Source organism: Aulonocara stuartgranti (genome assembly GCF_965226115.1).
Source record: "Aulonocara stuartgranti genome assembly, chromosome: 6".
Taxonomy (NCBI): domain Eukaryota; kingdom Metazoa; phylum Chordata; class Actinopteri; order Cichliformes; family Cichlidae; genus Aulonocara; species Aulonocara stuartgranti.
The window spans coordinates 30445462-30466508 of record NC_138944.1 but is presented as its reverse complement, the minus strand read 5'-3'; the positions used below and the strand labels follow the sequence as shown (position 1 = coordinate 30466508).

General features: G+C 41.9%; 2 protein-coding genes across 4 annotated transcripts in view; both read right to left on the bottom strand.

The window, feature by feature from the left end:
• Positions 1 to 808: 808 nt before the first annotated feature.
• alkbh5 (alkB homolog 5, RNA demethylase) lies at positions 809 to 5232 on the bottom strand. The gene is made up of 4 exons (XM_082535854.1): positions 3819 to 5232; positions 3640 to 3720; positions 3417 to 3539; positions 809 to 2398 (listed from the first exon to the last, which is right to left on the bottom strand). The coding sequence occupies exons 1-4, from the start codon at positions 4529 to 4531 to the stop codon at positions 2242 to 2244; spliced, it is 1074 nt and encodes a 357-aa protein (XP_082391980.1). The 5' UTR covers positions 4532 to 5232; the 3' UTR covers positions 809 to 2241.
• A 399-nt stretch (positions 5233 to 5631) lies between these two features.
• myo15ab (myosin XVAb) overlaps positions 5632 to 21047 on the bottom strand; it is a 55347-nt gene continuing 39931 nt past the window's right edge. For 2 of the 3 annotated variants that reach the window (XM_082537231.1, XM_082537232.1), the window contains exons 53-76: positions 19176 to 19291; positions 19013 to 19072; positions 18793 to 18868; positions 18578 to 18693; positions 18353 to 18471; positions 16901 to 17042; positions 16592 to 16703; positions 16433 to 16507; positions 13649 to 13854; positions 13439 to 13557; positions 12726 to 12795; positions 12558 to 12630; positions 12202 to 12275; positions 11996 to 12078; positions 11780 to 11910; positions 11608 to 11702; positions 10591 to 10668; positions 10388 to 10484; positions 9120 to 9280; positions 8900 to 9033; positions 6903 to 7036; positions 6639 to 6772; positions 6369 to 6509; positions 5632 to 6280 (exon numbers count right to left, since the gene is read on the bottom strand). In XM_082537231.1, the coding sequence (XP_082393357.1) occupies positions 6179 to 6280; positions 6369 to 6509; positions 6639 to 6772; positions 6903 to 7036; positions 8900 to 9033; positions 9120 to 9280; positions 10388 to 10484; positions 10591 to 10668; positions 11608 to 11702; positions 11780 to 11910; positions 11996 to 12078; positions 12202 to 12275; positions 12558 to 12630; positions 12726 to 12795; positions 13439 to 13557; positions 13649 to 13854; positions 16433 to 16507; positions 16592 to 16703; positions 16901 to 17042; positions 18353 to 18471; positions 18578 to 18693; positions 18793 to 18868; positions 19013 to 19072; positions 19176 to 19291 (2648 nt within the window). In that variant the 3' untranslated portion in view covers positions 5632 to 6178. Of the gene's footprint in view, positions 6281 to 6368; positions 6510 to 6638; positions 6773 to 6902; positions 7037 to 8899; positions 9034 to 9119; positions 9281 to 10387; positions 10485 to 10590; positions 10669 to 11607; positions 11703 to 11779; positions 11911 to 11995; positions 12079 to 12201; positions 12276 to 12557; positions 12631 to 12725; positions 12796 to 13438; positions 13558 to 13648; positions 13855 to 16432; positions 16508 to 16591; positions 16704 to 16900; positions 17043 to 18352; positions 18472 to 18577; positions 18694 to 18792; positions 18869 to 19012; positions 19073 to 19175; positions 19292 to 21047 lie in introns of those variants that run through there. The other variant, XM_082537233.1, reaches the window with a different exon arrangement.

Here is a 21047-nt window from a genome sequence, read left to right as displayed (position 1 = left end):
AGTTGTTCTAACTAATCAGGTTATTTCTATACATTTATCTGAATTTCCAAAAATAATGTAACAAATACATATATACACACATACATATATATATGTGGGCAGCTTTTTTCCTTTTTGTGGTTCTCCCTTTAAGTTAAATCATCACTTAATAATTAACTATTCCAAAGCTATAAGATGAGATTTCAGTGAAGATGAAAGTTCTCTCCTACTCAAAGTGGCTGACAAGAAAGAAGGTTTTTAGGCTTTTCAGCAAGCCTTCACTGAAGTTAAATTTCATCAGTTCAACATAGTGTAAAAACATAAACAGCTCATTTGGATCAGATGTTAAATTCAGCAGCAGTTTGTAGAGGAAACTTTAGATGAATACCCTGACTTAGTTCATGAGGTGGAGCTTGTGAGGAAACTGCTTACGTCAGCTTTCTGCTTTGAAATGATAAAATGGGAGTACTCTAGATTGAAGTTTCCAGAAGAAATTGTATTTCTGATACCACAGAATCAGACCATTAAAAAAAAAAGTTCATAACTGCATTTGTTTAGCAGTTTGCAGTGGCTGGAAAGTTTGCAGTAAATTGTAGTGCTATATGTTTCAGCTTCTCGATCATGGCTAAAGCACTTCTGGATGGATGCAAACTGCATTTCGTTGCCCTGTACCTGTGCAATGACAATAAAGTTGAATTCTATTCTATTCTTACTGATATTAGATATAAAATAAGATTTCTCAATAGATCATTTAATCTCAAATTCTGCACTTAAAAATGTAACAAATACATATTTGTCAGTATGGCAGGCAGAATAAATAGACTCGGGAGAGGCAAATTCAGCTTTATTTCATTTAGCGAGGACCTTTGTCAGTCAAAACAAATGACAACTAAAAACCCATGAAACCATTTTATGCTCCTTCACTGTCCACACAATCATTTCAACTTTAGCCGAGCTACACAGAGCCATGAACACCCCACGTCCTGTTTTTAGAAAGCAATTTCTCCTCTGAACCAAGGTTATTTTTGCTCATATGTAACTCCATACTAAGCAGTCATCTAATGAGTACCTCTGCCAAACATGGTTGACTGGAAGCAAGCAACAAATTTATGTTTACACAGCAAACCGCAAGGAAATTGTTTCTGCTCAGACCCAAACTAAACAGGACTTAATGGAGGTCATTCTGCTCAAATTAAAGTTCTGACTGACCCCAATTTCACCTTATTTAAAAGAAAAAAAATTTAGATCTAGCACAGGACAGCAACAATGTCAGAATGAAACAGGAGTGTAAAACAAGACCTGAGTTTTTCCATTGCTCCTGAAATGGTGCATCACTCCAGCTGACAGACCAGCAACAGAAGCCATGCGGCCAAGTTGAATCGTAAAACAGAAATCCAGGTTTCACGTCTGCTGCAACTTAAAACTGCAAAATGGAGGCTAAAGTGAACTGAGTGAAGTTACAGGTCAGAAACGTAGGTGCTAAAACTCAAACGCTCCATAAAAGTCCTCCAATCAAACACTATATAAACATATTGTACATTATAACAAGTTAGATTACAGCCCAGGGTTTCCTTTTTACAAGTCCATACTCCTTTCAGCTCTCAAGGTCTGTACATCTTGGTTACAAAAAAAAAACAAAACATGCCAGTTTTAGGTATCTATGAACATACAAACAAAAAGTTTCATTTAACTGAACAGTTTATCAACAGAGCCTAACTGTAGTGAATAACTCCAAGTGCTGTAATAAGTAGCAGAGATGTAAGCTTTGTCTGCCAAAAACTAATCCACTCAAATCAAAAAGCAACAGTATGATAACTGCCCTCCCTGTGCCAAACTGAAACAAAAGGAGCAAGTTTGAATGAACAAATAATATAATACTGAAATATAATAATCAGCCATAACATTAAAACCACCTGCTCAAAACGGTGCAGGCCGCACTCAGTGTTGCCAAAACAGATTTGACCTATCATGCCATAGGGGTAGGGGTGTCTCTGATGGCGCTGTGATGCTAGCAGCAGATTCTTTGGCTGCCTGTGTGTCCTGCTAAGATGTTTTCCTCATTGCTGTTTGTCCTGCTGTGCTCCAGTGTTTAGCTGGCCAGAGTAACTTTGACATGAACGCCAGGGCCCCGAGGATTCAAACGACGCTGTTCTGTAATGAGATCATCCTGTTCACCTGTCAGTAGTTTTCATGTTGTGGCTGATGGGCTTACATTAAAAAAAAAAACAACAACAACCAGATATTCACATGTGAAAGGAGTCCTCAGTGGCGCCTCATTTTGACTTTGCGCCCTGAACTCTCCTGCTCTTTGTCGTAGTCTTGGCCGCGTCTCCTGTAGTTCTCTGAGGTGATGCTGTGACGATGACGGGACAGTGAGGGACGTCTGTTCTCCTCTTTATCCATCTCCAGAACCCTCGGCCTGGTGGAGTCACATTTGGGTCATTCATCACAAACCCTTTCATCGCACAGAGTTATCTTACTAACACACCTCACGTTTATTCTTGCAGATTCACCACCTCTGAGCCATGACAAAATATTACAGCTTAGAGCTCTGCTTAAGTGCTGCCCAGTTTTCCACGTGAGTAGCGAGACCAGAGGCTAGTATCGTCCCTGACCTCAGTGGAAGACGCTTTTCTGTCACAGCAACTTAAAAACCAAGATATGACACCCTCTATATCTTTTCTACATGTTTAAACTTGAACAGACTGTATGATGAATACCACTCACTGGTGTTTACACACATCATCTTGACCCAACATGGGATCACCTACTCCGCTCCGCAGCCTGTCATCCTGACAGGAATCTTTTTTTTTCTTTGGCAGAAATAGGTAAATGTTTTTGTTTGTACACATCACACTTTCCACACATCTAATTATGCTGGCAAAAACAAGCATTGCTTGTACTGTCATGTCAACAAACTTAGCCTTACAATATCTTTGGCCAAGGCTTTCTGCCTCATTTATTGATTGAGAAAGCGTTTGTTGTGCTGTTTGCCTGAGAATTAATTAGAGCCACTTAAAGAAGTACTCACACCGATGCCAACTGTGCATTTCATAAAAGACTCATAAAAGCCCTAGTTACTGTGACTTGAGGGGCAGACAATCTGCTTGAGACTAGCAGCCTCATTTTCAGGGGGCAGCTGTGAATTTCTAAACACCGGCTTTGTTAGAATGAATTAACGTTACATAAATACTGAGAGTGGCACCACTTGTCCAGACACTTATCAATGTTTCAGTTTAGAGGAGACTGGAATCAGTATGAATTTAATGCCAAACTCTGGTACCCCTTCCTAGCACTCACTGATTGCAGCCTCTATGTTTTCCAATTACATTTTGACCAGTTTCTCATCAGATGAAATACTCGTGCGCTGTCTGACTTTTCTCAGTTTAGTTTGTACCATGAAGACCTCTGGTGTGTTAGCACGTGCGGGTGGATACCTGTGAGCAGCATCAGGGTCTGCTTTGCGATGAGAACGTTTGGCTTTCAGGCGACCTGGTTTCTGTGCCAAAGAAGCTCTTAACGAGCTGTCAGAGCCCAGTCGAGGAGCGTCAGGTCTAGTCCTGCCAAAAAGAAGAAGAAGCAGAATAAGAAAGACTGGGGTTGAGAGAGAGGTTTAAATTAGGATTGTCAATTTTTCAAAATCACAGTGTGTTGACTCACTTTCTGAGGATGATTACTGCACGCCTTTCTTTTATGTCCTGTGGTCGGATGCAGTGGGTAATGTCATCTGCTGCATAGCCACTGAGAGAGGGGAAAAGAGGCTTTTAGTGACTGCTCTCTGCAGCCCGTGGGAACTACACAAAAACACAAAACATGACAGCAAACACAGCTATACTCACCTAAGCACGGTGACACTTCCTCTTCTCACAGGCAAGACAAACACGGGCTCAGACACCCGAATCGGTTTGAACTGGAAGCGGCAGCCGAAGCAGAGAGCGCTGTCACTGAAGAAGGACACGGACACGATGGGCCGGTCAAAGATGTGCAAAGGATCCACGTGTGACACGATGCAGCCACCTGGCTGATAGTCATTGATGACTGCACTGTTAACAAACCCCTCTGGGACGACTCCGTTTGTCACCAGCCGATTGATCACCAGCTCGTGCACCCAACTCGGGATCTCGTCCACTTCTCCTTTGCGGTACAGCCGCTCCTGACCCGGACCACGCTTCTCCAGCTGGGCTCCATACGTGTAGCCCTCCCCGAAGAAGTACTTATTCCGAAGGGGCGCTCTATCCACGGTGTGCTCGCGGTAATGTCCGGCCTCTGCCTGTGCAACCACCTCGTCGATCTTCTTCTCGATGAGGGCGCACTCCTCCGGCGTGAAGATGGTCTTCTGCTGGATGCTGCTCCTCACCCGGCGGGCCTCCTGCTCCCGGAGGTCCGTGCTGTCATCGCTGTGCTCGTACTCGTCGTCATCGGATTCCCGGTGCTTGCGTTTTCGGTGTTTCCCGTTGCTCGTTTCGTCCACGCACTTGTTTTCGTAGTCGTCTCTGTGCGGAGTCATGGATTTGAGCTTCTCCCTCAGGTCGGAGTATCCACTGGCTGCCATATCAGCCAAAACAAGATGACCGGCGTGCTGCGACGAGGGCTGCTAGCTAACAGATAGCACGCATCAGCGCTGCATTTCAGCAACAATTACTCGGGGTCTTGTTAGCGTGAGCGGACTAGACGTATAACAGATGAATATCACTTGCTTTAAAGGGTCCAGTTACTTTCTCGCAGCGCATAAAGTAGCTAACATTAGCTAAGCTGGTGGGCCACTCCGCGTCTGCATTGAAGTAACGATGTGGTGTGGCAGTTGACAGTCTGGAGATTACCTTACCGGACTCTCTCAGGAAAACAGAGCCGTGGCAAATGCAGCACGCTCGGCCAGCAGAAACGCGAAAAAATATTATCTGAGCGGCCTGGCTACCAGCTAGCGAGCAAGCTAGTAAGTTAGTTAGCTCCACTAGCCTGGCTGGGTCTGTCCGTCGCCGCCTGGAAAAACAGACAAACCACGCAGCAACATTTCACATGTCGCCGTTAAACTCCAGACCTCAGAGCTCCGCAGACGAGTCAGGTTTTAACTCCAATAGCCTGGGAAACGCATTGCTATATGCGCACGAATCTTGACCTCCTCTTAGTTTACACCAGCACAAACCGTCTCCAAGAAAAAGGCTGAAAATAAACTCGTGTAACCTGCCAGAAGTCTGCGCATGCTCGGTGACGATTTGACAGTGTGGGGCGGGGCTAAATCCATTTTGGGAACCCCGAGGACACATTTTAGTCCTCTGCTGCTAATTCTGTCCCACTTACCTCTTATTTACCTCCACTGAGTCCACACTTTACATCCAGATAGCTCTGTTTTGTTTTGTTTTTTTATTAATTCCGCTGGTTCTCAGTTTATATAGCAGATATACAAAGAAAGAAAACTGTGCGACTAAAAAATAGTTTTTAAAGTTTTATGCAAACTTTTTATTTCATTACATATCACGAAGAAGAATAAAAGAGTGAATATAGTGGAATAAAAAAAAGTGTTGTTATACAGTAAAAATAACTACTTACCGGCCGCTATAGAGTTTGGAAGCAAGCAGTATTCGGCTTAACTCTCGCACACTGAAACAATGTATATTTTTAATATTATGTGTGTAAACAATGAAGTCAGTAAATACCTGATTAGGAGAAAGGTTGCTGATTAAATATTTCACTTTTTCCCCAGCAGTGTATAGTTATGCACGTAATATAATAATCACTGAAGAAGTTCACAATTGTTTTTAAAAACCCTGATTTATTGTGATTTATATATAATGTTTCTTGTTTTGATTTTTTTTTAACAAAATGGGCATTATCAAGGGCTGAATATAACAATAAAGAGTACAGTCAACTGTACTTATAAAAAAATATAAAACATGTAGCCTATCAGTTATAAAACTTTGTGAAGACACGACACCGGCCCTGCAAAGCCTCCCCACATTTCATTTACAGCTTCTGTACACATAAAACAGTTAAGTGCAATTATTAATGAGTCACACAGATAGAAAAACAGGAAATTCGTCCAGTATTGAGATCCATTCTTGTTCTGCACTCATAGAAAGTGACCTCACATTTGTGTGTGCGAGATACATATAGCAAACACCTTAAGCTGAGAAGAGGTAGGCTATTTATGAAGGTCTCATGTACATTAGCGAGAGCATGTGCACTCGTGAAAGTTTGTGCGTTACAGCATGGTGATTTCGCTGGGTGGCAGAGTGAGCCTCTTCTCCCGCACTGACATCATGTTTTCCACCTGCATGGCGACGACTCGACACAGTTCCAGGCCCTGAGGATGAAGAAAGAGTGGATCAGAGCCCGAAAGCTGACTGGCTAAAGATGATCAAGATTCTTTAGATGTGTGGTTTGCATAATACCTGCTCCAGCTGTAGCTGAATGACACGTTGTGCATTCATATCCCCTAAGGTGAGGTCTACATAAGGGTAACTGGTCCCAGCAGTGGGTCTCTGGGTGCGGGTGGACTGTATATCCGCCAGGGGGACCAGTGCCATCATCTCCTGCATGACAGAGACTAAACTTTTACAGCTGTCTGCTGAAATTACAGATCTGCATATGAGTTCATCTTCTCGTCACGATGCGCTGAGTCATAAGCCGACCAAAGGTGTGTGTGTGTGCGCGCTCCTTACATGGGTATTTTTGTGGAGGAAGTGGAGACCATGTTGATTGACAGCAACGATACTGGGAGCGTAAAAGGTGGTGGAGCTGCTGCTGTGGATGTAGAAGAACGAAGAGCCGAACATGGGGAATGCACTGACCAGGCCTGAAAGCGCACAAGAAAAATTTGAGTAAATTTTCAATCTTGGGGTGAAGCAGTTGAGTTTTAGTTTAACACATTACTGTAGACCACCAGGTGTTCCTGCAGCGCTTCTTAATGTCCACAGCAATCTTACCCAGAAACTGTGCTCGGGCCTGGTGCGGGTTCAGTGCCTGTACTTGCTGCATATGCTGTGTCGCCATGGTAACCCACTGCTGGGGTGGCTGCTTTTTGAAGAGAGGTGTGGCGATGTACTCCGATAATTCGTGTCTGCAGGAGAGGGAGAACAGAAACAGAGTATCAGATAAACAGCAGTCTGTTTCACTCTGTGATTTCCCACATTTCTCCAGAAGAGTTTTACAACTCAGTGAGCTGCTCTTCTCCGCTTTAGGCTGTGTGTGTGTGTCTGTGTGTGTCTGTGTGTGTGTCTGTGTATGGGGGAGGAAGGATCGAGGATAACAGCGGTTAGAGCAAGAAGTCATATAAGAGTTTTTACAGTTGAGAAAGTAGAAAAGCAGTCATGCCTTTTAAACACAATAACTGGTGACTGCACCACAGTCTGTGCCTGCATTTACTAAACTGCTGCAAGTCGAGTCAGAATCCTCCACTTAAACATTAACATTATACAAGATTTTACTCTGTTTTCTTTTATGCAGGCCATTTTATGAGGTCTTTACTCTTAATTTTTCAGCTTGACACTAAATTCTCGTTCCTTTATTTCACACTTTAATTGCTGTAATTTCTCACCACTAAAATGAGCATTAATACTACATTATAGATATAAAAGACCACAACAAATTTGGTCATTGTAGGGTGTATTACCAAAGTTTTTGATGGGAACAGAATTATTTCATTTTAAAGTCTAACCCATCCAGAAATCCTGGGGAAAGTGTTCATTCAACGTTCAAATATCAAGAATAACTTAGTTAACAAGTTATAATATTTAAAGGCAAAAACAAAACCGAAGTTAGACAAACATAAAGAATGTATAGAAACATGCTGACACTGTTTTTACATCATGAATGACTTCCATCTACAGTCACTGAACACTTTATTAGGTACATCTTATTAATACCAGGCTGGATCTCTTTTGCCTTCAGGACTGCCTTCATTGTTTGTGGCAAAGATCCAACAAGCTGCTGGAACCATTCCACAAAGATTTTGGTTCATATTAACATGACAGTATCAAAGAGGTGCTGCACATTTGTCAGCTGCAAATACAATATGAGAATTTCTCAATCTACCACATCCCAAAGGTGTACAGTGAACTCATTGTCATGTTCATGAAACCAGTTTACGATGTTCTGAGCTTTTAGGCATGGTGCGTTATCCTGCTGGAAGCAGCCATCAGAAGATGGGTACACTGTGGCCATAAAGGGATAGACGCGATCAGGAATAACATTCAGGTGGGCTGGGATGCTTGAAGAAAATAAGCCATTACACCTGCAGGATAAATTGTTGACAGGATGGATCCATACTTGTACAAAGTGTATGCCAAATTCTGAATGTTATAACAGAAATCAGGTTTTACCAGACCAGATTTTGCCGATAATGGGCAAATTGTGCAAAAAAAATGTAGTTTCCTGTTCTTAGCTAACAAGAGTGCCACCCAGTGTTGTCATCTGCTGCCTGGAGCTTCTCTGTTTCAAGGTTCAGTGTGCTATGCATTCAGAGATGCTCTTCTCAGAACAGAACAATCTGGCCAATCTGAACCAGAACTGTTGCTCGCAGAATATTTTCTCTTCTGTAGACCATTCTCTGAAAACGCTAGAGATCAGCAGATTAGCAGTTTCTGAAATACTCAGTTTAGCTCATCGGGCATGAACAACCATGCCACATTCAGTCATTTAAATTAACTTTCTTCAACCATGTTTATCTGCCTAAATGCACAGAGTTGGAGCTAATTGCTAGTTGCTAATATTTTCTTTTAATTGGGATTTGTTTGACATCAGGATTGTTAAAGTACAATAAGTTTGTGTTTTCAGGACAATGATTATCACTAAAGTAAATTGTTCAGAACAAAGTAAGTATGTAAAATTAAGTAAAATTGAACTCCAGGTTAAATTTAAAGTCCTCTTTGGGGCTCATTAGAATTAAACTATAACCACTTTCTCAGTGCTGCTGTTTCCTCACATGCTGGGAATGAAGATGTTGTCTTTGGCTCGGTGCTGCAAAGCTGCCAGTTTGGAGATCTGGTGAAACTGTTGATCGCTCACTTTTCCATGTGGAAGAACATTCAGCAGACCCTTACAGTAGTCTGGAAGGATCTAAATAATCACAAAAACAGGGTTATGCACACATGCATACACACAGGTAAACAGCAGCTACCGAGTATGTGCGGCAAATGTTGTACCTGGTTATAGTGCATGGCCACACAGAGCTCATTGTCAAACTTGAGCGGCTGAGTCCAGACGACTCGCCTGAACCAGAAGCTGTAGCCGGTGTCGACTAACTCGGCCTCTGTCGCCACATCCAGGATGTACTCATGCTTGTTCAAAGGACGCACATTCTGACCTGAACATGCAAATATGCAAAGTTTTTACACAGTGGACGTGCATATTTTCACACTGGCCACTGCTCAGCCCCCAAAAAGGAGTTAAAACTATTGATACTCGTGTTCTGAAAAGTGCTGTGCAGCCCCATGCTGCGTGACCTGCTGTGCTTCGGAAAAGCGCAGGAGTCAGAGCAGCTGCCAGCTGTTATCATGTGGAGATATTTAATGCTCAGGGAAGAAAAAAGACAACAATGGTGTTTGTGTATAAAGTATATGTACTGTGAGAGCATTTCAAGGGGCTTAAACATTAAATTATTGATAAAGCAGAAGGAAACGAGCCATAGGGCCGTTCTTCATCACTTGTGTTTTTAAATACACACAAAAAAATGTTTACTTTTAGAGGTACAGTCATGTGAAAGAAGGTGCCCCTTCCTCAAATGATAAGGTTTTACAGATCACGACATAAAAATAAAAAATATAACATATTACACTTTGGCTAATTTACCTGCCTTCTCTGGCAGACCAGTCTTCCTGAGTTAAAATCCTGAGCATACTCGTTAATAAACCTTTTGAAATTGCAAAGCTGTCGGTCTCCAGGTTGTGTTTGAGTCCAGGAAACTGAGTTTCCTTGATTGGCTATGGCACTGCGTTGAATGTTTTCCACTTGTGAATAATCTTTCTCACTGTTGAATGGTGGATGTCAAATAGTTTGGAAATTTAAGCCCTTCCAGAGTTAACTCACACCAAAATGCTGCAGATGAGCAACCTGCCGAAACTTCTGCTTTAATCGAGTGGATCTGATTAGCAGCAGCTGGCTGCTTCTTACCCCGTTAAGTCAGATAGAAACCATGACAGTTGTAATAAATTTTTCCGCACACTGCTTCTGCATTTTAGTGTAATTTTGGGTAAATTAAAAATGCAATACGTCGTGTGTTATGTTCACTGCGGGCTGTATTTACCTCATTTTAAGACCTGCAAAGGATTAGATGATGAGTTTTACCATTCCCTGACTTTCTCTTACAGCTAAACCTCAGAGAGCAACTAACAGAGATTCTCAAAGAGCATAAATACAAAGTTTAATATGTATGTGTTTGTATGTGTTTGAGACAAGCTGCCCATGAGCATACCTCTATTGGTCACTAAAAATATGGCATATTCTTCCATAGCCTCCAGCTTGTGCAGACCCATCTCATAACACAGCTCCTCGATCACCTCCAGGGCAACCTAAAAAAACCAAAACCCAAACACAACAGTGTCAGTGCAGACACATGGATGCACTCGCTCTCATGATGCACACCAGTGATGGTGAAAGTGGCAGCTGAGCACTTACAGAGCAAGTTTTGATTTTCACATGACGTTCGATACCCCCGGGGAAGAGGAACAGCTGACGTTTTGAACTCCGTCCCGCCTGAGGAGGCACGAACACATACACATGTAATACACTGCTAGAGATTAAACTACACACACTGTATAAGTGGGGCTACTTCACAAGATCCTACACCCAATGAAACCTGTTTTTTTTTTTAAATTAACAGCATGTTTTTCTCTCATTAGGCTCTCCTGTTTGTAGCATTCAGCCCCCCAAGCCTGCTGGTTCCTCAATAAATCTTTTAAAGTGGCTTCCAAGTTGCATCCTTTAGTTATTTGCTAAAAAAGCTGGACGCTGCACTTTTTGCCAAGTATTGCTGAAACAGGAGAAAATTGTGCATTTGTTGGGAATTAGTCTCACACTAGAATCCCCAGAAGCGTGTCAGCCACTGCAACACTGTGGCTTTCTGATGTGTAATAGATTTTGGACAACAATCGAGTTCCCTGGCAAAGAGGGAGGGGAGAAAAAAAGCTTTGATTATTCAGACAATGCCTGCTGGTGGGATCCGACCATTGCTTGGTTTGGTCTTTCATTCAATTTGTTGCCTATTACAATAAAATAGAATATAACTTTTCATCTTTCAAAAGCCAATTCAGTTCAGCCAGCTACCTCATTAACTTACTGCTTACATCAATAACAGTACTGTAACATAACATAATAGGAGTAAACTTCATTCTAATTCAAGGCAGACTGGGTTTGGAAATTGTCTCTGTCCTTATTCAGTTTGTAACAAAAAAAATATAGTGAACAAAGAGTGTACACACCCACAGAGGTGCAACGAAACAATGCAGACAGGAGCACAGCACTACTGAAGCGCTGGGGTAGCTTCAGCTTTGAATGCTCCCTAAACCTGACACCATTATTTTAGTACAATTTACAGCAAATAGTTTTGCTTTTTATTCATTTTATGCACAAATCAGCAAACGTGATAAACTGTGAGTGGAAACTTCGGGACATAAATTAAAGAGAGACACTGACCATCATAGCCTTCAGCTCCATGCTGTTGGGTGGAACAATGCGGCCGCCAAACTGGAACGTCTTCTTCAGATTCTGCTCGCACGCTTTAGCTATGCCTGCCAATTTTATAGGCAACGTTACACATTTACACTCACGGGACAGTAAAAGCTGTGTGTTTGTGCGCGCTCGTTACCCTGATACTGCACTCCTGCGCTGCGAGAGGCCTGCTGCAGGTATTTGAGGAGGAAGGGCTTGAGGACTTCAGAGCAGCAGTGGAAAGCAGTCAGGATGTACAGCAGCCGCCAGCCTCGCTGGCAACTGTCGCTGTGGAGCACAGGAGTGCACGCTCGGAATCACAGGCTCAGTGATGAAAGAGGCTTGTACCGTGTGTGTCGGTGTGCGGACTTACGGTTTGGAGCTGGTGTTAGTGGTAAGCTGTTTGAGGAGCTGGCAGTAAGCCTCATCCCTCATCAAGGAGAACTCTCTTATGAGCTGAGCGGTGGATGGACGCACACACATACACACAAAAATACATAGAACAGCATAAAAAGATTAGCCAGCTGTCAAAGAGAAAACAGCAGAGTAGACAAGGCGAAAAATGATCTGTATGTTTACCTTGAGGAAAGTGCTGACCACTTCCTGTTCTGTTAGCCCCCTTAATGGAGAGTCGCCCATGAAACGCATCATGGCTACATAAAATACATAACCAGGACACACACACACACGCACACCAACATTTAAACCTGAACTTCAGATGGTCAAATCACATAATGAAAAATTCCCCTCAAATCCTTTTTACGGGGAAAAAGCAGGAACCTCAGCTCTTGCTTTGCCGAGATGAACAGATATGCAGTAGATGGCACAGGATATGAGAACATCTCCTCTGAACAGAAGATCACTTGAAGCCCGGGTTGTAAAAAAAATCAGAAAATTATTAATGTAACTGAAGACGACAGAAGGTGAGAACTTACACAGGAAGAGATCGGCTGCCACTCTGTTCATGGCCGGGTCTGTGAACTCTATCAGAGATTCAGTCAGAGGCGTCTGCAAAGGTGAACACAGTACAAGAAAAGTTACGCGAACGACGCGGTGCGGCCGTAGTGTTACGACAGCAAAACTGAGAGCAAAGAAGAAGGCACCTTGGAAAACTTGATCATTTCAATGGGCTCCCGGCAGTCTCTGTTCTTGCTTTTGCTCTTCAGGGAATGTCTGTGAACACAGTCAGTCATGCCTCATGTTGCCTTTTAGTTCCAATAAAACAGCATTTATTTGAATTGCCTGAAAATTAGCAACCTTCAAATATGTATCTAAACAAGAGTACGCAAGCCCTTTCGACACAACTGATTTCAGTGTACCTATGATGCAGATTAGTACCTCTCAGTGTTACATCATTTTAATATTCTATCATTGGAGCAGGACTTAGCATCGTAAATTGTATTTCAATGCAGAACTTGTGAACACAGGAGCGCCTAGCTCCTAAATGATTTTCAAAGTAACTCAAGTATTTTTGATTACTTTCGATGCCCCTTTCTGATGCTCCTTCTCGGGCCGTACCTCCTCATTTCACTCTTTTATCTTTGCCTAGTGAAATTTCTAACAGCAACAGGTTCGCTGTTCCTGCTGCTCAGCAGCTGCATCCACTTGAAGACTGTGCACTAAAATTAAGGAGACATTCTGTTGCTTCTAATGTTCTCACTCAGTGATAATTTTACATGAAAATACAGTGTTATTGTTAGGAAGTCTGGTGGCTTTGTCTATTCCCTGCTGATTACTAAGAACAAAAGATAACTAACACATCTTTTTCCTGTTCTGCTGTTAGAGCACGGTAAACTCATTCTGTGTTTTCCCTCACCCTTTCCCGCTGGGCGCCTGTCTGAAGTACTTCTTGGCAAACTCCAGCATGTCATATTTCGTGTCCTGCAGGGCGCTTTCATCCAGATCTCCATCAGCAAAGCCATCAACAGAGACCTTCTGAAAGGCAAAGAGTGACAGTGAAAAACAACCTGAATTCAGTTTGACAGAAAAACAAGCAATCTGTATGCGTGTGTGAGTGTCTGTGAACCTCAATTGTTTGATCTATCTCATGCGCGGCCATGGTGGATGCTACGGCGACAGCGACAGCTGATGACACAGCGAACTGTCCTGCTCCACCTCGAGGCGCCGACTTTCGGTCCAGTGGAAGTGACAGGAAGTCAGGAGGAGCGACGGGATGGACGCACTCGGCGGGGAATGCGCCGGAGCGGCCGAACACGGCGCCAAACTTCCAGCCTGATGCGCAGACAGAGCAGAGGGGTAACAAGGTGCAGGTGATGCAGGGCAAACAGCTGATTGTTCACTGTGCCTAAACAAGCTTTTGCTTTACTGCAAATCCTGATCGCTATCGGCCTTTCCTCTACCAGCAGGTCAGCTTTTCAATTAAAGTGGTCGGATCTTTATCTGCAGGCTTTGCATTCATTTACAAGATGTGATCCCCCTCCCACCTCTCTGCTGCCACACTGATAACCTGGCACAAAAGGCAGTCTCCTCTATAATTGTAGAGACATAAGGCTAACTTATCTGATATGGGGCAACCTCCAACCCTGATCCCAAACATGACATGGTGCTGCAGCAATCCTCGAAGCTAAGCGAGTGATGAAATTAATGCTGCAATATTCAATAGTTTAACCTGTCAGCTGGCTCATAGTTCCAGAGACGCCGTTTGTTTTTTTCTTTTTCAGACTTATGTGAAAACTGGTTCAGTTTTCTGAGGAGAAGAAGCAAAGTTAGAAGCATGCAGTTGTCATTTGTCAAACCAAGATTCATCCATCAGACTACCAGATAGAGAAATAAAATTAATCAATCCACAGAATATGTTTTGACTGCTCTAGAGTCCTGAGACACTTCATCTGACAGCTGGCATTTTGCTCAGTGATGTAAAGCTTGCATGCAGCTGGACAGCCATGGAAACCTATGCCACAGTTTCCATGGCTCCATAAATACAGATTTCGTATTTATGATAATGCCAGAGGAGGTTTGGAGCTCAACCCATCAACCTGCTCTGTAAGTTTACACCAAGTTTCTGTGGTTCCTAAATGCTTCCACTTTGCAACAGTACATGTTGCAGTTGATTGGGAAATATCTATGAGTGAAGAAATGTCACCAACTGACTTGTAGCAAAGCTACCATCCTATGACATCTCCACACCCAAATTTAGGAAACCCTTTAGAACAGGAGTGTCAAACTTAAGACCCGGAGGAAGAAATCAACAAGGACTCCAATCTCGCCCACCTGATGGCTTTGGAAATGTGAAGGAGGGTTTAAATTGTGTACTTTAAAATACAGCATTCCACTGATAAAGACCTCCCTGTGGCCATTCTTACTACACCAAAGTAATTATGTAAAAGATAAACAAAAAAATGAGAGAAAACCCATTTTTTCCACTATCTACAATAGAAATCTCAGTCTGATTTTTGCAATAGACCAACAGTAAGATAAAAAGAAACAGAATTTCCTGTGAATTAATGAAAAATTTTTTGTAATTACAGGTCAGTCTGGGGATTATCGTGCTGACAGATGTCTTTTATTTACTTAATTTCTTTATCATGCAGGAAAGAAATGAGTTGAACTGTTGAACTTTCCTTCTTTTTTTGCTTATATTACGATATTTGACAGATTTAATGTGCAGTTAAACTTCTTTACAGTGACAAAAAGGGAGGTTTACTCTTAGATGAAAGTAAGCAGTATGTGGCCTATTACATAAAATGAGTTGGACATCCCTTCTGTAGACTGACCCATTCTTTCACATATTTTTGTATGGCCAGACTGCATAGCTAGGTGCATGATTTTATACTCCTGTGGCAATATGACTGAAAAAAACCTGAATTGTTAATCTTCCAATTTTGATATAGTGCTCAAAAACAATGTTGCTTTCCTTTCTAAAAATAAATAAAACTGTTTTAGCTTTTCATGTGGCTATAAGGTCAAGTTTAACATCCTCAAGCAGTAAACAGGGCCGGGGACCAACTCAAAGAGAAGTGACAGAAGTAACTGGATAAGAAAACCGTTGTGTCTCAACTTTGGAGATCATCTTGTTTCAGGCAGAAGTAAAAGAAACGTCGGCTTATAGGGACCAGCACTTTGCCACAAGGTCAGCAGTAAGTCCCTTTTTGTGTTTCATAAGAACACACGCAATGAATCTTAAAAAAGAAAAAACAAACACACATTTCAGGCACGTAGTTGATGAAAAATGTTTTATGCAGCCCATAAATCAACTTAACATTAAAGGTTAATTTATGTAAAAATATAGCTTTTTATGCTACCATTTAAAGACTGTGGTTGAATGAGAGCGGTCTCAATGGCGCAGGCAGAATTCACATGAATAAAACATGAGCATGGAGTGCTATATGAGCAATTTATAAGTTCTGAATTTAAGACCCCGAAAAACAAAACCAATACGTCAGATTAAATTAGAAATATGTGCGCAAACTTCTGCTGTAGTTTGTCTTATCCACTGACTGCTTGACGTGACATTTGTGATCCCATTTCATCTTTTATGTCCTCAAGAAAACACATAAATCAATAGTTTTGGAACTGCATTGCAGTCATCCATCTGGAAAATAATTTTCTGATACAATATTGTATTTAAAGAGTGCCGCAGGCGCCGTCAACACGACTGCAGCTATTCTTCCCTGGCTTTAAAAATACCCTCACATCCCCAGGGTACACAGCGCAGCATAGGTTAGTAAATCCTTTAAAACCGTCATTTTGAATTGTCGCTTTGTTTATATTTGGGCCTCGTCCAACATCTGGGAACTCTGTGCAAAACTGATTGTTTTTTGTTATTAAAATAACAGGATTTCATAAATACCAAAGTCCTGAGTGTCTCTTTTGAGCTCCTCCAAAAACACAACCTTCTTCCTCACCACGCAGCCATAGCTGTACCCTGGAGAATGAGCAAAGGCAAATATGAGCTCATGAGTCTGCCACAGATTCACACAGAATACTGACTTCCACACCAGTGCCTCACCTTTCTCCAGCCCATCCATAACCTGGAGCCTGATGATGTCACCTTTATGGAAACTGAGCATCGAGCGTTCATCTGTAACAAAGTTACGCTCTGCAATCACGTAGTCTGAGTCCTTGAGGGGGAAAAGGGGAAAAACACAGAAAAAAGAGCTTATTTTTGGTTTTTCTTTCTTTTTTTTTAAACAGCTCAAATACCTGCGTATGTTTTATATGTGTAATTGTTGTTTATCTTTGTGTATCTGGACGTTGGTATAACCTACTTAAGCTGAATGTTTCAGGTGAATTGTGTGTGTGTGTGTGTGCTTTGTACCTTTTTGATCTCATTGATGAACATGTCTATGAGGTGTTTGACTTGTGGTGCCTTGGTTGAGAACAGTATGAGCTTCTCATTGGTCAGATTGAACTCCAGCATGTTCTCAGATGGGATGGTCACAAACAGGATGTCGGCATAGCTGGAAAAAAAGCGGAGTAAATATTTTAACAACAAACAACAAAAACAAAACAAAATAAAACACACTATCAGACAACAGATTGGTGAGAGCTTGGAGATACAGGACTGTCTAAAAGTCTCGAGGCAACCGTCATTTCTTCTCAATTTTTTTAGGTGGTCTGGTTCTCCAGGCTTTCTGAAGACCATTCAAAGTTTTCCTTTGAACATTGGCTGGTTTTTCCCCTCATTTTCAGTCCTTTTCAGAGGAATGTTTTTTTGCGGCCTGATATATAAAGACATAATTGATTTCTTCAGTTTCATATACAAAAAAAGAAGCCAAAGAATAAAAGAAGTGTCAGGTAAGAAACTATCGATAGCAGAAAGTCATGTCCTAATAAATAGGAAAAACTATTCACTGACAATGGAAATGGTGACAGTGGAAAGAAGAAGGAAAACAGGGAGAAAAGGCTGAGGCATGGACTGAAAATCAGCAGCAGCAGCAACAGGTCTAATGGAGTCCATCCATTCTCTTCCGCTTACCCTTGTTAGGGTTGCAGGGCTGCTGGAGCCTATCCCAGCTAACTTAGGGCAAGAGGCAGGATACACCCTGGACAGGTCACCAGTCTGTCGCAGTGCTAACACACAGAGACAGACAACCATTCACACTCACATTCACAACTATGCAGTTTAGAGTTACTAATTAACCTAACCCCAGTAACTGCATATCTTTGGACTGCAGGAGGAAGCAAGAGTACCGGGACTCTGGGAGAACCCACACAAACACAGAGGGAACATGCAAACTCCACAAAGAGCCCTCTTGCTGTGAGGCAACAGTGCTAATTCGTTTGAGATGGGTTAGCACCAAATTTGAAAGTTTTTGGTCATCAGTATGTATAGAGGAGATCAAATGAGAGGTACAACAGTGAGTGCCTATAGCCATCTGTAAAGTAAAGGCATAACTGGACAGAAAAGTGAAAAACTATCAGTCACGGATTGGCTTCCCCAAGGCCCAGACCTCAACAGACCTCTTTTAAGCAGTGTGGGATCATATCAGCAGAGAACAGAAGGCAACCAACATCCTAAGAAGAGTTCTGAATGTCCTTCAAGGAGCCTGGAGAACTATTCCTGAATACTTCTTAAAGACAAGATGAGAAAGGTTTCCTAAGAGAGTTCAGGCTGTGTTAACAACTAAAGGTGTTCACACCAAATACTGACTGTCAAGTTTGTTAGAATTGTGCAAATGTTGCTTGTTGCATTATGTGCTGTATTTCCGTGTATGTTTGGTGTATTTGTCTGTGACATAAATCTACACAGAGACAAACAAGCACATACGTGTACGGTCTTAGGACTCGGAAGTAGTCTGGAGCTGTAGCACTGCTTTTTACAGTCTTTAGCAGTTTGATTCCACTGTGGGACACTGACAATACCTGCACCCCCGTTCCTACACTACCCTGCAGAAATGTAGACAGGAAAAAATATAAAAAAGTGTTATTAAAAATGAAAATTCCCCACCGACTCAGAAATCATACTGCCCTAAGGATTCACCGCCAGGCTCACCGAGGCTGGGAAGAGTCGGGAGAAGTATATTTCCCAGGTTTCCCTGGCTGCTGTGACAACAGTTTTCTTTACGTGCTCCTCCACTGGATCCATATTCTGTCTGACGCCGTGCTTAGCTGCCATTTGCACAAAAAGACACACACAAACTCATGAATGTCAAAGAGATTCAAGCATACGATCTTAAAAAATGTCTCCCGGAAGAACAGACAGACTACCAAAAAGAGCTTTCATTTTCTGCCTTTCATCCCGGGTGACGCGAACACACGCCTCTGACAAGGTGTCATTTACTATCTGGAGGACAGAGGAGAGCAGAGAAGAGGAATTGTTAGAAATTATTAAGACGAATCTTTCTATGATCTTTGCGTTATTAGTTAAACTTATTGAGCTCAAATGGGTTGGAAATTTAAAAAAGAAAGAAAAGAAAAGAAAAGTTACCTGTTTGAAAATTAGATCCAGCACCAGGGGACTGTTGAAGCTGTCTTTGGGATAAAATACCTGTGAAGGAAAGGAAATGCGGTAGGAAACGTGGTTTAATAGTGAGGAGATACAGGTCAGAATAAGTGGATTTTTTAGGATTTATATTTGTATATGTGCTCACTTCCTTCCTCAGATACAGCCTCCAGGGAACATTGGTGTAGGTGTAGTGCTCTTCATTGGTCCTCTGATGAAGCTGCGTCTGGATAGTTTGTGTCTCTACTGGAAGTTCTCGAGAGACTGCATAAAACAGGTCAGATTATGTCTGTGTTACCTCCAGTCAACACTCTTATTTATACATGAGGATAGAGATGAGACTGTGCTCAGGCAAACCTGTGCTTTAAGCTACGCAAAGAAACTTTGCATTTCACTGCCCTCCTTTCCCTGACGTCCAGAGTAATTTATTATAGTTATCTATTTTGACGTTACAAAATGCAAGCATGACACAAAAGAAAGCAGTTTAACAACTGCTTGCAATGTTAAGACACCTTAAAATCTAAAAGATCATGTGTGGATCACAGAAACACAGAGTGAGGCAAGCAAATGATCTGACAGGACTATTTATACACATTGGGCTAACTGGGAACAAGGAATAGGAGGGGAAACCAGACAAGGGTGTTTATGCTCCCCATTTCTGTTTAGCACCCTAACCTGTGCTAGTTAGCACTCCACAGTATAGGGGAGGCTAATGTGAAGGCATTGAAGTGAATCTTTATGTCTGCTATTAGTTCACTACAGAAAATAGGGAAAACTCATTCCAACATTTTGTAAACCTTTTTTTTTAACAGAAAGTCAAACGTTTCTAATAGTTCAGAATCTATGTGCCGTCAGGGTCATGTGGGGTCTCACTGCTGGCTTGCTGTGACAGTCCCATTTCACAGCTGTCAATATCCTGACCTTTAGAGAGCTATTACAGTTGTCTCAGCTATTACTTAGTGTTTACAAGCAGGTAGTGTGGGATGTCAGGAAAATTACAACTGACAGTCAAGATACAAAAGCAAGCTGTTAAATGGCAAAGTGAAGAATACTAAAAGTCTAAAAGAACATACAGATCACAGAAAAACAGGGGGAGGAGACCAATGATCTGAGAGGGATTAAGAGGAGTCAAGACTATTTATACACACTGGGTTAACTGAGAACAAGGAACAGGAGGGGAAATTAGACACAGGTGAAAACATTCAGGAAGCAGGAAAAACGCTAATGCAGGGCAGGAAAGAAACCCAAGTGTTAAGTAAAAGTGGAAAGAGAATTAATGCAGACTCTGCATTAAACAAAAGAAATTACTCAGGTGGAACCATGACATTAAGACAGAAACAAGAAAGATGGAGGAGCAGACTGGCAAACACTGAGGAAACTAAGAACACAAATAACCAACTTAAAGAACAAAATGAATCCAAATGCAAGGACATTAACTATCCAGTGAGTAGGCCAAAACTTTATAATAACCAGATATCAAATTACTAGAAATCTATTTCAAATTCTCAGAGAAGCCTGGAACCATTAAAGTGGCATTTCCTAGATGAGGTCAGGAGGACAGAGAAGTAGATAAAAAGAGGCAAGGAGGCAACATAATGACCCAGTAGTACCTGAAAACTGTTAAGAGACTCTTTTCTGGGTGCTTGGCCTTAACTTTATGTAACAATAAGCATATATGTTATTTTTTTAAAACATTAACTAAACACGTGGCATAGAGGTTTGGAGGAGAAATAAAAGCTTGGGAATTTCAACCACTTTATTCATAAAGCACTTTTCCAAATACATTATGAGTTACTTTATAAAGGCAAATTTGTCACTGACTGAACCAGTTTTACAGCTTAGAGTCCCCTGGTGAAAATAAAAAACACTCAGCTTTAGACTTGATCTAGTCATCCGAGTCCTTGCTGAGAATCTGGCTGGTTGGGCAGCAGTAATAATGCTCATAACCAAGCAATAAAGCGCTTAAAATGTGAATAATAAAATCTTAAAATTAATTTCCCAAGTGAAGGGAAGCTAAAAC